The 15,902-nt window shown below is 44.0% G+C and overlaps 1 protein-coding gene across 2 annotated transcripts in view; it reads left to right on the top strand.

The window, feature by feature from the left end:
- The window catches only part of USO1 (USO1 vesicle transport factor), a 565,160-nt gene that overhangs the window by 50,826 nt on the left and 498,432 nt on the right, over positions 1 to 15,902 (top strand). For both annotated transcript variants that reach the window (XM_069230285.1, XM_069230286.1), the window contains exons 3-4: positions 2,104 to 2,168; positions 14,729 to 14,802. In XM_069230285.1, the coding sequence (XP_069086386.1) occupies positions 2,104 to 2,168; positions 14,729 to 14,802 (139 nt within the window). The remainder of the gene's footprint in view (positions 1 to 2,103; positions 2,169 to 14,728; positions 14,803 to 15,902) is intronic.

Here is a 15,902-nt window from a genome sequence, read left to right as displayed (position 1 = left end):
ACCTCTAAGGGGAACCCTTGGACTCTGTGCATTCTATTCCTTACTTTGAAATAGTGCATACAGAGCCAACTTCCTACATCATCTAATGGCTTTCTTGTCAGTCTCATTTACTCAGTTCTTAATCAACGACTTTCTGTCCTTTTTTGTGTTTGTGCCTCTCCTTGAGCATAGCTTCTTTGCCATCCTTTTGAGTGGATGACTTATATGCTTCCCCTGCTCACATCAGCGATTTACATTATTCTTTTGCGTGTAGTGCTCCATGAGAGTGCATTCGTTTTCGTGCTCTCCTCTCATGTGCTGATTTGTCCCCCCACAATTCTCATTCCCCGAACCCTGTGTTTCTCCCAACCTCCGTCTACTCAGCTACAGAAAAAATGACAGGTATATTTTTTGCCAGGTTCGACTAAAGAGCAGACCTTATCTTTTTTCTTTTTATCTTTTGCCTTCCATGTATAGCACAAACGTCCAGGCCTCAGCACCGAAAGGCAGCATCAGCATTTATGACACTGAGGGAGGGGCAGAGTGCTTAGCCTGCCTTTGATGCAGAAGATGTACTTGGAGTGACTTGAAAATGTGTGTCTTCTCTCAGTCCCATAAATCTGATTTTAGGCTGATAAACAGCACCTTATGACTTAGTATTTGTTCCGTTCCCTACTAATCTGATAATTAAATAGCAAGAATTTCCATTTAAATTCTAACAATTCCTCTGAATTAAATAAGTTCTTTAAGAACCTGCAGCCAGTATTCTGTGTTAAGTATAAGCTGAGCCATGTGTAGCAGGCATGTACTTGTGTTTGGTGTCCCCTACCTGAAACTTGAAAAATAAATAATTCTATTTATGAAGATTGCAAATATTGTATTTAATGGTAAGTTTTGAGATACCATAAAATATGTTTGCTTTTCCTCCAGTATTTTGCTTTTTTTTTTTATGACAATTTCATAAACAAGCACTGGCAAATCTAGCAACCTACCACTCTATAAAAGTGAGAGCTATTGGCTTTGTTAGTGCTTATTTTCTGTGCATTTTACTTAATGTTTTTTTCCTTCTGTTTTCTTTCTCTTACTGGTTCTTTCACCGTAACATCTACCAGAATGCACAGAAACTCCAGTATTTTCAGTGTCCTATAAATTCAGTAGCATATTAGCATAGTCTTGCATATGTGACGACTAATGTGCTATGGAGTAGTTGTTGAAATAACCAACTGTAGTGGGCCCCTTATGTCTCTTGGTTTGGATGACATGGGCAGTGATTAGGTATAGAATTTAAATTACTCATGGCAGTCTATGAAGGAGCCCATCAATTGTTTATATTTTGGAGATCTCCTCATAACCCAGCTGCAAGTGACCAGCCTCTTGGCCAGTAAGAGTGCCAAAGCAGCGAATTGTCTGTATGATGAGCCAGCCTCCCACACACATACCAATATGGCTATTCTAGGGACAGATGATACCTTGCATCCAATCATCGTAGTTATGGTGGTTAGTACTCCGTGCTAGTATGTTTATTTTCTATTACAAGACCAGGCCAAATGCAGAACATTTGTCTCTGGTTGTCCACATCTACAAAAGTTTGAATGTTCATGAAGGCCGATTTTCAAAAGGACAGCGGGGGTAAAATAGGCAGTTTACAGCACTTTATTGTGAATAATACTTAGTCTGCTGCTGGTGGAGATCATATCTGTCTGCATACTGCAATACTTCACATCTTCTCCAAGATATCTAGGCCCTTTTCTCCCTCACCCAATTTGAGCAGATAGGGTTGGTGCTGGTGTTTGCTCCTGCACAGCTGAATATAGTTTGGAATTCAACTCTTCAGTGGATGTCTCTGACAAGCCTTTCTAATGGCTGCAGTGCATTTAAGGTCAAAATGTCTCCCTTGCTCTTTAGCATTGCATATTTACCCCGCAACACATTGTTCTCTGTATCATGCCTCTTTTTCTTAGCTACCACTGCCCTTTGCACTTCTGCCCCTAATTCTACCAACTAAGAATTTTTCAAGCTTTGTGGAGAAAGTCTGAGAAATGCAGCTTTACATGTTCAACTTCTAAACAACTAATTACTGCCACTTGACAAACAGCTGTCATTAATACTTTATTTATTTTGCAGAAATACCGCCTAGAAGTGGGCAGTCAAGCCATGGACCATCTTATCAACGTTCTGCAAACTGACAGGTAAGCATTTGTTCCAAGATGGTAGTGTCATCCTTATTTAAGCTAACATTTTGGGTTTGTCCTTCGTCATAATCAAGATTGTCTTCATTACATTTGTATAGCACCCACTATTCATTTGGGTCTCTTTGCACTGGTCATTCTTGTTGAGCAGCCTGGACAAGATGAGGCATATGTCCTTTTCTAAAAATCAGGCTATTGGATGTTAACCTTCTCGTCAGGCAGCAAACTCTAGGATGCTGTCTTAGAACAGAGAAGGCTGAATCACCTTTCGTTTTTTGTTTTGACACGCAGTGAATACGCTTTTATTCCCAACTGCAAAGTAGACGTGTTGGCTGCATCACACAGTTGAACATATAATGAGTAGGCCTTTCATATGACACATCCTGCAGGTTAGTTAAAAGCAGTCCAGTCTAAACGCACAGCCACTGAAGTTATTTTGTAGCGAGGTACACAGAGTCCTTCCTATGCAGACCTGTGTTCATCCTTGCCATCACTAACCCCTCTGCAGGTGGTTGATTTACAAAGCGGACAGCCTGGCATACAACCAGTTGAAGAATCTAGAGTTAATAACTTGTACATACCATCAGTGATTTGTGCTTAAGAAACACTAGGGGGAGCACCGGTCTGTGTGGTCAGTTGGTGAAAACTACTTACCCCCAACCCTGTCTGCTGCACAGTGTCATTTCACAATCAAAAGTGAACCTTAAATATTTAGTCTAGTTAGAGGCATTGATGTCTTGGCCAAATAAGACTGGAATAGGAATGAGAGCTGAACTTTATCTACCCTTAGTCAGGATCATAATCACCTTGGTTACGATTCTGTTAAGTTGGAGATAGTTGGCTTCAATCCATTTCTGAAGCTTGTTAAGCATGCCTTTTAGAACATCAGTCTAGGTAATACTGCTGGAAAATCTAGAGAATGTTATGTAAACCTGGTTGTTGTCAGAATACAGCTGATTGCCCACATGATAATTGCTGTGACCATCTTGATGTTGGAAAGGGAAGCAGACACATTCTGAGGGACTTGTAGAAGAAAGTATCTTTACTAATGAAGAGATCATGGAAACATTTTGAGAATGTGATGAGAGAAAGCAGGTGAACTATTCAACTACTTTTACAACTCAATCTGTTTTCTTCTTTCTTTGTGGATTGGCATTATCATAAATGGATTATTGATTATTTAAAAAAAAAAGAAGCTTATGTCTTTTCAGAATGCCTTTGGGTGGTGGACAACTGTGTTTTAAAAGGCCATACAGGGACAGATAAATAAACACTAATAGCAGAGTGGAAAAAATAGGTTGGTTGCTTTAGATGAAAGTTACATCCAGTGTGTTATACCTCCTTTACCATTGTGAGCTAATTGATATTATCCACTCCTCTTACATCAGCCTTTTGTTGTTTTTTTTGTTTTTTTTTACCTAGTTTTCAGTGAATTAGGTGATACGATGCATCCTTGATACTATAATGCATTTCAAGCCTCAATGTCAAAGTAAAAAGTATGCACACCAGTGGGCATTTTGACAAGAGTTGTAATAATGTGATGTTCAGTGCCCTCATCTATGTACCCTCAATTTACCAGAATCTACAGCATGCTGACAAAAGGCTTTACTGAGAACCATGCAGCTGATTTAGGATTTGGTTCTAGTCAAGATAAGTGGAATTTTTGGTGGCATATTTCCCTACAAAAGGGACCCAATCTATTGAGAGCATGGACCAGTTGATAATCTAATGGACCACTTTCTCACATAACTAGCATAGTCAAGTGGGTGTAAGAGGCCGTTTGATCTTGTGAAATGACTCAAGGTGAACTTTAGTGGCTGCAAAAGTGGCGAAAGTTCAAATGACATGGTCAGACAATATCAAGAGCTATAAAATGAAAAGGTTTGGAAACTGATCACCGTTTTGTTTCATGAAGTGAGCCAGTAGTCTGTCCAGACCAGACTAACCTAATTGTATCACATCTATTTCATGAACATAACATCCCATCTGTTATGCACTACATTGCAAGGTAAGTAGCTGACAAGGTATTTCTAGTAAATATATAATTACCATGACAATATAGTTGTAGGTGGATGCGATTTTGTAGGTCATTTTTATCGACTATGACTCAAACTGAAAGAAGGAAAATCCTGATGAAAAAGTGTTTCGTAAAGGAGAACAAACACAAATAGTAGCTGATGACAGTATGCAAAAATCAGGAAGAAGCATACCATAATCTACGACTCATGGTAATCTTACCAGTATATATTGTCGGTGTTCAGAAACCGTGCCAAAACAACTCCGAAGCAAGCGAGAATGAGAGGCTCGAAGAAATCCAAGACTAGAAGTTAAGAAGGAAACCTACAGAATGTTTCATCTCTAGCCTGTAAAGAGAGCACCTCCCTTCAACTTGCAAACTCTTCACAATTCAGAGAAAATCCCCATTATAGGGGAGTATAAATGCACAGCGTGAACAAGGGAGGAGCAAATATCCTTCCTGTTGGTGATAAATGGAAAGACCTGGTCCCTGACTACAGAAAGCTGTTAGCTCCCATAAATGGGGCTGCCACTGGGTTGAAGCAATCATACATTTAATACAAAAAAATTCAGGGCTATGGGTGGAGGCTCCTTCTCAAAGGAGTCTTTGCCCCTCACTGCCACTGAATCAATGTGGACAAATGTATTGAGGTGGTTGCCTGGTGTGAATCTGGCCCTATCTGCTTCCTCTGCTAACTCCTGGACCATAGAACAACAAAACTGAAATTGCAACATGAGACTACTGAAATTGTTAACCACACATTCAGTACTCAAGTGACCATTAACCATGCAAAATCAGACATTTGGACTGAAAACCTGGGGCAGATTGCATGACAATGATCCATAGGGCAATTTAAAGCCTGTCCAAAATTCATTAGTAAGTTGCTGTGATCACATCAACATGGGGCCTCTAAACTTTGTAAGGTCTTTTCCAGAGCAAGAAGAGTTACAGTATGTAGCGCCAGGGTTATCCTGAGTCATCAATTGCACCTGGCATCAGATAAATAGGGGAGCCTGTTAAGATGCTGAAAGCGGTGGGTCCGCTGGTATTCTTGGGACCCATTAGGAGCAAAGTTTTGCTTCAGTATCCTCTGATAACTCCAGCTAGGGCAAGAGTTTTCCCAAGGAGCCCTAAAGAAATCCTTACCTAGGACAAACACTGCACCTTGCACACAATGCACTTTGACTATCTTTCTTTCTTAGTTGAACATTGAATGGAGCGTCCGCTTCAGAGCAAGGATAGGGCCGCAAGAGAATCATCACTGAAGCCCAGACCACCTTTAAAAAAAGGCCTTGCAGTCAACGCCACCCATTGCGCTTGAGACCTGTCTGCCTAAGTGGCCAGCTTGATGCCAGAGAATCCTCTAGAAGTTGACCCAGAACCTCTCTTGACTTAGAGTCTACCCTGCCATTTGTGGAACAGAGTTTGAATCTTGAATCTGGCTTGAGGCCATCTTTGGTCCTGAATGAGACAGCCCCAGAGGAACAACAGCAACAGCCAGATCCTAGGCAGGGAAGGATATCTGTCCAGTCACATGCCACACCCTAGCCAGACAACCTTTGGCACAGCAAAGATCCACTGACCAGTCCATACCGGAGGACCAGATGTTCAAGGAAGTCCTCTCCTAAGAGCTTGGGGCATATCCATACCTAACAGAACTAAACCCTGGGTGCCCATGCCACGGCCATCACCACAGTGCCCTAAACAGACTGTTAACAGTACACTCTTAAACTCCTCGGACAATGGCCCTGTAGATCTGCCTGACCCATACAAAGAGCCCAGTCTCATGGATGACATGTGGCATGATTATCATGTTGACCCACAAGAGCAATGTGGACCACTTTGTCCAGTTGGGTTCCAAAGAACCCAGGGTGGGTTGGTCAGAGAAGGGAGTGGAGTTGCTGGCCCCAGGGTAATAACTATGAATGTTTTGGAAATTGCAGAATACATTGTAAAGAGCAAGCGGGTTGCTAACTGCCTAAACCGCAGTGGGACTAGCATGTGCAGGAGAAACCCAAAGAGGACCAGCCTGCAGGCCCCCATCCTCCGACGGATTGGATCCCTGAAGTGGGTGCCGCGGATGATGGATGGAGCTCCTCAGGAGAAGCTACATGCAAGCTCCCGCCCGATGGGTTAATGATCTCCTTCCTCCAGACCCCTAACAAGGGGGAGATATGGGGTCCCTGACACAAGGGGGGCAAATGTCAGGCAGAGCAAAAACCAGGCCAGCAAGAGAAAACAGCAGTAGAATGAGTTGAAGAAGGTCATCTGCAGTCTGTGATGTCTTTTTTTGACCGCCAGCCACAAGTGATCACCATAGAAGCCTCTCTTAAGGGATGGGGAGCACATTTGGACCACTTTACATTCAAGGCCAAGGTGCTTCTTAGCAATTGAAGATGTACATCAGTCCCCTAGAACTAATGAGATTGACCAGAAACTACCTCTGTGCAAAGAGTTTCTAAAGCAACATCAGGCCAGCTGAGACATCTCGAGTCCAGTGCACTGAATCTTGTGATTAGGCACTTAACGTCCTAAAGATTGGGTAACTTAAAGTCCAAAGAAATGTGTGCTCATACTTATATGAAGATGCAAGTCATCTACAAGCGCTTGTGAAACTGCTGAATGAAAAAGATTTGTACACTACCGCACCAGTCTTAATAATCAGTCATTGAAAGCCTCTGCGTAGGACACCATCTGTTACTCACTATACTTAAACACAGCAGGCTTAGCATATACTTCTGTAAGGGCATGCATAGCTGCTGTTGCAGCCTACTTGCAAAATCAACAATACCAGTCCATTTTCAAAATATCAGTCGTTAAAACAGTTAGGAGAAGCTTTAAGGATAATTCATCCTTGGCTACTGCTAGTTCCTTTGTAGGTCCTTAACATTATTCATACCTACCTCATGAGGCCACCATCTGAGGCTCTACACTCAAAGCCTCTACAGTTCCCTTTGTGCAAGATGGCTTTGTTTACTGCAGTCATGTCCCTTCGTGGGCTGCAAGCTCTGACAGTGCAGGAGCCATTTAAGTACATAAAGACAGGGTCTTCCTTGGAACAATCCCTCGATTTCTGCCTAGGGTTGCCTCCCTAATCTATCCCAACTAAACCATTGGCCTACCAGTTTTTCCCACCAACTTTAAATGGTTGCGTAAAGGGCTTTATACATTTTAGGCATCAAAAGAGCACTCATGCATTACATTGATAGAACCAACCCTTTTATAAAGACTCAACAATTTATAGCGTTTGCCAATGCCCAGAAAGGGAAACCCATTTACAAATCGGGCCTTGGAAGATAAAGTGCATCTGAATGTGTTATGCCAAAGTTATGGAGAAACCACAAACTGTGCCAGGGGTACATTCCACTCTCAAAACTGATATATAGCCTACACTTAACACTTACAGTAAGCATTAGTATGTGGGCTTTCATGCCTACCAGGAGATGCAACTTGGCTAAGCTGTCCACAAGCCTTGGTTCCAACATCCTCCAATAATGCCCACAAGCTGTAACTTTAGGGGTAAGAGCACTGATTTTCAGTCTGTGAAAAGCATTTGATACACAGTAGCACATGGTTCAAACAGAAATAGTTTCTTACCTGTAACAATCAGTTTGCAACTCGAAATTTTGTAGATTCATATTCATCCTTCCACTCTTCCAAGATTATGATGTCATGTTTTGCCTTAAACGTACATAGCAAATCACATACAATACTGCAGTATACATGCTTAGTCCTGCTGTGCATAACTACATTAACTTTATCTCACTGGCATGAGACACATTCTGAGCTGAAATTTTTGTCCTGGGGCATTGTGACATTTGGCGGACTGATCTCAAGTCACCCCATAACCAAAAACCTTTACATTGAAGAATAACAACTTGCCCATATAATAGTAGAATCTTCCCTTCTCGATCTAAGTAATCTACTGCAAAGCAGGGTACTGACCTCTGCGGCTATGCTGCATTTTAATATGGTTTCTGGTCCCTTTGGCTAAGCTATCTTGCGGTCCCCGAACCATTACACCAGCTTCCCGTTCAGTCTCTAGCAAGTGTCAGTTTTCATAAAAAGTAACTTGAAACATTTTAGGAGCCTGCGTAAGGTAATCATGTTTGCTTATTATGTCCTAGCCTTAGGTGAGCTGGCATATTTCAACCAAAAGGAAATTTTGTTCAACTTCTTGATAAGCTGTATTTCATTAAGAGCTTTCAGCAAGCTAGATTGAATGCGCACATAAAGAATGCTCTCAATAGCTTGAATGTGAGATTGTAGAATGTCATAGAACTGCTTAGCATATGGGTTAATATTGATTTGGAACAGTGAAGTGTGTTAAAGCACATTTTCTGGAAAGAAATGAACAGTCAATACACCTTCATGTCAATAATAATGAGCAGTGTTTATTGTTGTTGCTGCTGCTGCTACAGCGGAAACACATACAGGGATCGGCTGCCAAGTGCTTCAACCTTCTGGATTTTCACTGTGCTTTTTATACTTGGCTTTGTACATTATGATACATTGAAAGGGCTAAATTATCCACTGCATCCAGCTGCAAGGTCACTCTTACCAGGAGCTTCAAAGCAAAACTTTCAACAGTTATGCATCTTAGCAGTAAATCTGTTACTCGTAGCAAGCTCAAGGCCTCCGTGCATTCTTACAGTCTGTGATCATGGAGTAGAAAGTTACAAGATTCTGCCTAACGAACAGATTGGAATACAAAGTGTGAATTGATAGATAAGAGTCAGTATCAAAAACTTCAAACAATTATTCACTCTTAATCAGCACACTTTTCGTGCTAGTTCCACAATTGAATGTCTTGGCAGAACATCCATTGCGTACAATTAATTCATTTTCTTACTTTTCAAGGTTCAAGGCCCCAATTGTACTTCACTCAGACAAGAACTCCTTTCCGTGCCCCCTCTGCATTCTTTAGTCAATGACTGGAAACTTTGCTCTCTAGTGAGCACAACCCACCCAGCACCTGCATTATCTCGTTGTACAAAAACAATTGGAACTTAAACGTTTATTGGCTGACACGCTTTCTGTTTACCCAAGCTAGTTGCACAAGAACAGCTTCAGCTTCTAGACAATATAAAATGGAAGATAATTTCAAAATGGTTGAACGATGATTCACGTATTTTTATGCTTTGACAAGTGCACCTCAGAAACTACACTGAGTCACAATATTCCATTGTCTGAGGATAGATGGCCCCAAAATTCACGAATAAAATGAGGTGTTTTTGCTGTGTAATTGTTTTGCATTTGTACTACCAGCAGACCAGATGTCACTGTGTATTATACTGCTGCACTTTGACTGCCCCCCCCCCCCCCCCCCCCCCTGCCACTGGAACTGCCCGCAGGGCACAGGATCAGTCTCTGAGATGCTTGAGCCTGTCGCAGGAGACCCACTGGTAATCTGCAGATTGGGGTTCGAGGCACGTGGTAGGATTCGGCAGGGCTGATCGCCGTGAGTGGACTCATTGGATCCCCCGCGGTACAGGAGTGGTGCAACCAGCGACACCGTCCTGCGATGGGCCCCCACCCATTCCACTACAGAGGAGCGCTGAGATGGCTGACACTATTTTGGAAGGCGCGTGGGGCCCATCCGTGTGTACCTCCTTGGCGTGGGGGGGTGGGTGAGGCACCTCCCAGAGGGGCGCGCCACTGGTCCCCGTTGGTGATCATCTGGGAGCGGGGGACACTGTGCAGTGCTGGAGGTGCTGCTTCTACCACTCGCTGAACATGCAGGATGTGCCGGGTAGGCCAGTGAATCGTCCCCTGCCGAACTCATTGCATAATCTACCATACCTCCTGGCATCGCACGTCTGCAGCCGTGGCTTTCCCCCTTGTCGCCGGGGGGAGACCCCTGGAGCCTCCTTCAAGTCTCATTATACGCAGTCAGACTGGGGGCTCCACTATACCCTGTACGAATCGGTCAGGTTCAAGCAAAACCTGTGTCTGCTGTGGAATTGAACTCAACCTGACACCTGGGTGGAGGGCGCCACCCCATCAGCAACAGTCATAAATTGGACCTAGGACTTGCAGCCGTAAAACACTCCAGAGTTTCAATGGAGGCACGCCTGAGAGCCGTGGCTACCGACATAAGCTTTCTCACGGACGACCACAGACAATTCACCGACAAAGTAGTTGAGGGCGAGCAGCAAATGGCTGACCTCCAACCCATAGTCAAAGACAACCAGCGCATTGCGCAAGACCTACGGGATCGAGTCCGCCTTCTGGAGGACAGGACTGACGACAGGACGCTCCCGCTGGAGTACTATCCGCATAATCGGCCTTCCGGAGGGGATTGAAGGTTGTGATCCTCTTCAGTATCTTGAAAACTGGTTCAAATCCTTCACCCTGGCTCTAGAACTCACAGCATTTTGCACGCTTGAGAGAGCGTATCTAGTGCCGACTCGCCAACCTCCACCCGGCGCCCCTCCCCGACCCATGCTGGCAAAACATCTCCAATTTAAGGACTGTGACACCATCCTTCGGGCCGCATGAGAATCGGGCCCCCTCAAAGTAGAGGACAAAACTGTAATGCTCTTACCTGACCACACCAAAACAGTCTAGCAACAAAGGTCCTCTTTCCTGGAGGGTAAATGTCAACTACGACAGCATGGAATCCAGTATTTGCTCCTATTCCCGTCCAGCCTCATGGTCATTTCCAGCAACACCACTTTGTTTTTCACTGATCCTAAAGAGGCCTGGGACTGGGCAGAGCAACAGTAAGGTCAACAACACCAGACTGTACTAAATCCCGCCAGCCCAAGCCCAAACCCCCAACACTAATCAAGGGGCCTTTTGAGATGTCCTCTCCTTGCTTGTTGCCCTCAAAACTGCGTTCTCCTGGATATTGGGAGGAGATCATAACTGTGCATTAGATCTTTGCCTTGATAGATCTCGCCCACCCCGCCACACACACACACACACACACACACACACACACACACACACACACAAACTGCATGCTTTATTGACTGGGCACGCCGCTGGTTCCTAGTGGATGCTTGGAGGAGTCCATAACCTGACTGCCAAACTTTAATCCTTCTACTCCATACCACATTGCCTTCACATTTGCATTTATTGTTTCCTATGCACAGCTTCCCTGGCTCCCCTCCTCCAGCACGCTGATTACCTAGGCAGTGTGGTCTCTGACCATGCTGTCTACTACATGGATATAAAACGGGCACAAATTTGCCAGGGCTTCTGGGCTCCAGGTGAACTGGAATAAATCCACAATTTATCCGTTAAATTCTAATCAGCCACCCCTCTCGGTATATCTAGGCAGCACTCCCCTCCTTTGGCAGGGTCCGGCCATACGATACCTAGGCATCCGGCTGAATCATACCTGACAGACATATTTGAAGGCAACCTATGGCTTGCTCTAGCAGGCATTAAAGCCCAAATGCATTTCTGGCGCTCATTCCCCTTGGCCCTGCTAGGCAAGTTAACACTTGCAAAAATGATCATTTTACCCTGCCAGCTCTACTACTTTACTAACCTTCCCATATGCCCTCTCCGCTCCTTCTTCTAGGAACTTGACTCACTTCTAGGTGACTTAATTTGGGATTGTGGGAGACGCCGTGTGTCCCTCCACAAGCTTCAGCTCACACCAGACGAAGGAGGGCTGGGAGCCCCCGACCTTTGAAGCTTATTATTTAGCGGCACAGCTGCAGTGGCAGATGGCAGAAATGTTGGGGAGACCTGCAGCATAAATGGAATAATGTCCTCCCCCGCGATCCACCACCTACTTTTCCCAAAAACCCCAGCCACCCCCACAACCCATACAAGTAACTATGGCGCACCGTTGCATATCCAGAATCCACCGTATTGCTCCTAATATGCTAACGTACATGCCTGATCTCCCACTTAGAGGTCCCCCTAGGTTTCCTGACTATTACACCGACCGTGAGTTAACCCCTTCGACAACCCATCAGATCACTACTACTGACCTTTTACATAATCAATGCCTCTCCTTCACCCAGCTAACAATGGTGTCCCTCCCGGACTGCTCCTCACCCACCAGCAACTCATTCGCAAGTTCCACGAACTTTGGAACGTGACTGAATCTGAGCCCTCACCTTACCCGGTGCTTCAGACAATCCTAGCAATGGTCCCTGGTCAGCACCTCATCAGCTGGCTTTATAAAGCCATTCACATACTAGCAACACCATCCTTGGACCCGCTCCGCCATATATGGAAGAAGGAATCTGGGCGCCCATTGCATGATAAAGAGTGGTCTATTGCCTTAGAATTACCACAACAGGGGGTACACTATTTCCGCTTCAAGAACCTTCAATTCTACATGCTACATCGAGTGTACCTCATTCCAGCCCGAATTAACCAAATTTTTCCTCTTGCAGGAGCACCGTGCCCACGCTGCTGACTCCCATGTACAGATTTTCAACACGTTATGTTCCTTCCCAGATCTACACTCTTGTTGGCAGTTGGTTCACAACACACTGCAACGCATCACAGAACTCAGTGACATACAGATGTGGGAGGCTTGTTCATGGGGTATCTTCAAATGTTGCCAACAACACAAGGTACTCACCTGATTCGCTTCTTGCTCTCATCCTTGCACAAAGTGCACTTACTATGCATTGGTGCTGCCCGGTAACCCCCCTCACTACCCACCTGGCGTGGAGTGGTTGAGAAGTGGGGAGCTGCATAGGAAGATTCCCTCCACTACAAGGAACTACGAGGCCTCGGTAAACTGCCCATCTCCCCAAAGTAGGCCACACTCCTGTCGCAATTTACACAGCACACTAAAGGCGTACATTCCCCAGACACTGAACACGCCTAACTCCAGGGGATCTTTTCTCTTTTCCCTGTCACTTATGGGGAGCTTGGCCATCTGTGCAATCACTATGGTTCCTGTACTATCACAGAAGCCGTGTCGCACCTAACCGCAGCCCCGATACCCAGTTTCTTCGGTAGTTCCCTCCTTTGTTTCCCATCCCAGTTCATAGAGTAAGATATGCAGCGGCCCAGACGCGCCACCTCTGTTTCACCCTGCGCAGGCAGGACGCACGAGGATTATGTTTTCACATTCATGCACCAAAACCTTGCAGGCACTAGATTTTCAGCTGTACTGTATGCTCAATTGTGTTATTCTTGTGTACATTGCCTGTTGTAACTATCTTAACCTTGTTATGTAAACCCCCCAAAAAATATAAAAAATTGATATCCCAGATAGGTGTTGGGTAGGGATAATTTTATTCAGTCCTGAAGAAACGTGGAAGATCCTGTTGGACCAATAGGTGTGACACTTTTTGACCCTAAAACATTCACCATAAGACTCTTGGCCCATTGAGACCACAGGATAGTACTTCACCTTTGTTTTTATTTTTGCCATGGGGACCACTTTATTAAACTCATCGGAACCTCTTAGAGGAAAAAGTGGGTGTAAGGTGAAGTGTTAGGTAGAGTGAGTGAATGAATTAAAACTGTCTAACTTACTCAGCACTGCAGTGATTCAGAAGATCTCCGATAAAAGAGACCCGTCTGGACCAACAAGGAGCAGCCCCGATGATGAAGCTGGACACCCGTTTGGGGTTGTGAGGGCTCTAACGTCTGACCATAAACATCCCCCACTCTCTGTAGGGCTCCAACCTCTCTCGTTTCTCTCTAGGAGAACAGCTCCCACCTTGTGTATGTATTATTTTGAATCATGGGTGCTGGACCTTCATTAGCTCCATGTCTAACTCCCCACCCCTTACTCTCCCTCTCCCCATGTGACGAAGAGTAAACCCGGAGACTCTCCCTAGTTTAAAGTGAAATTACGATTTTATTTTCTCTGAAATAACTAGCAACCAAGCATCTGCATTATATTGCTACCCATCCCAAACCTGAAGAATACCTGTTTAATGCAGTGTAAGTAAGAGAAAGGACATTTTGCCTGCTACACTTTTGTGTCTCAACTCACTACTGCCGGCTCCAGACTATATAAGTATCTATTTGAAAACCACTGCTCAGTCAGTTGCTTTGAGGAGCAAGACACTCGTCATTTGTAGTACATAAATTCAGACCCGTTACATCAGCCCTTGTTGGGTACAGCTACAAATTAAAAAATGTGTGTATCTGTTGCATTTGTTGATACAGAGCGCCTTTCTTTTGTGTGGTAAGCTCACTCCCCCTGCCCCGCTTTGTTTAATGCGCTCAATTTCATGTGTTTACCTAATAGTTATATGTAATACCCCCAGACATATTTAGAGCCTAAGACCCAGCGTGGCAGCATCGTCAAGTTATTATTTTTATTTTTTTGGTGAAAGGCTTTTACCATTCAACGCAAGGCACCTCCGAGAACAGCTAAACCAAAACGGTCAGGGTTCCTCTAGGCTACGAGTATTGGCTTGAACATTTTTGAATTGTGTAATATGCTGTTCATTAAATTATGTTTACTCCTATGACATTTCAAGACTGTGCACTTTTTTCCTAAATACAATCCCTCAGATGTCAAGCGTTCCAATAACCAAGGTATAAACTAATGGGAGAAGGCAAGATGAAAAATTTTAAGCACAGTTAAATTATTTCGTTTCAGATCTGATTCAGAAATCATTGGGTATGCACTGGACACGCTCTACAATGTAATTTCTAATGACATGGAAGAACAAGGTAAGACACTATTTGTTGTTTTACGTTTCTTAAAGGAGTACCTCTAATAAAATTTCTGCATTAGTGTTTGATTCCTTCATGTGGTTATTTTCATTCACTTTTCATATAATCTAAATCTTAAAAAGTGTTCTATATTTTGATCTTAAAAAGTGGACCTCAACACTTCAAAGTTCTAAAAAGACACAAGCAATTAAATACGCAGTTACTTTTAACGGAGCACATCTGAGTTTTATAGTGGTGCCAGTGAACCTGAATTCTTTGACAAATGAAATGTTTTTTATTTTGTCATTGAATATTTAACTTTTGATTTTGCTTTCTATCAGTGACATCCCAAGCAGTCATCCATGTGGGTGTCAGCTAATTGCTGAAGCATAGCAAGGTCTTGGGACAATTACTGTGTAAAAACACCATGTCTTCCCCTTGGTATGCTTTTTTCAGACCCCAAAATAGGATTACAATCCATTCACGTTGGAACTTGAGTTTTGTGCTGTGATTGTTATGAATTGAATCATCACATTTTCTGTGTGCTTAAAGGGTGCCAGGTGCATGTTACTGCCCATTTCGGCCTGTGCCTGTGAAGGGTATTGAGGGGAAAGACACAGCAGTGATACAGCTTTGCTAAATGTAGATCTCGCCTTTGGTACAGCATATGCATTACAATTATTTTTGAGGCAGTGCATGGAAGATTGATTTTTATACTTGAACCTTTCAGTTCGACGAAGCTATCCACCTTATTTTACACAGTCACCATTACACGTGGGAGGAGTATTGAGGGGGGGGGTGATTATGCATCTTTGCAACTACCAGCTGTGCACATCCCGCCATCTGGTGTTGGGCTCGGAGTGTTACAAGTTGTTTTACTTCGAAGAAGTCTTTTCGAGTCACAAGACCGAGGAACTCCTCCCATTTCGACTCCATTGCGCATGGGCGTCGACTCCATCTTAGATTGTTTTTTTTCCGCCATTGGGTTCGGACGTGTTCCTTTTCGCTCCGTGTTTCGGGTCGGAAAGTTAGTTAAAATCTCGGAAAAGACGTCGGTATTGTTTGCGTTCGGTATCGGGTTAGTTACAACAGATCGACACCGAATTTAGAAGAGTTCC

Source organism: Pleurodeles waltl, chromosome 1_1, assembly GCF_031143425.1.
Source record: "Pleurodeles waltl isolate 20211129_DDA chromosome 1_1, aPleWal1.hap1.20221129, whole genome shotgun sequence".
In the NCBI taxonomy this organism is placed as follows: domain Eukaryota; kingdom Metazoa; phylum Chordata; class Amphibia; order Caudata; family Salamandridae; genus Pleurodeles; species Pleurodeles waltl.
The sequence above is the reverse complement of the archived record's forward strand: the minus strand, read 5'-3'. Positions and strand labels throughout refer to the sequence as shown.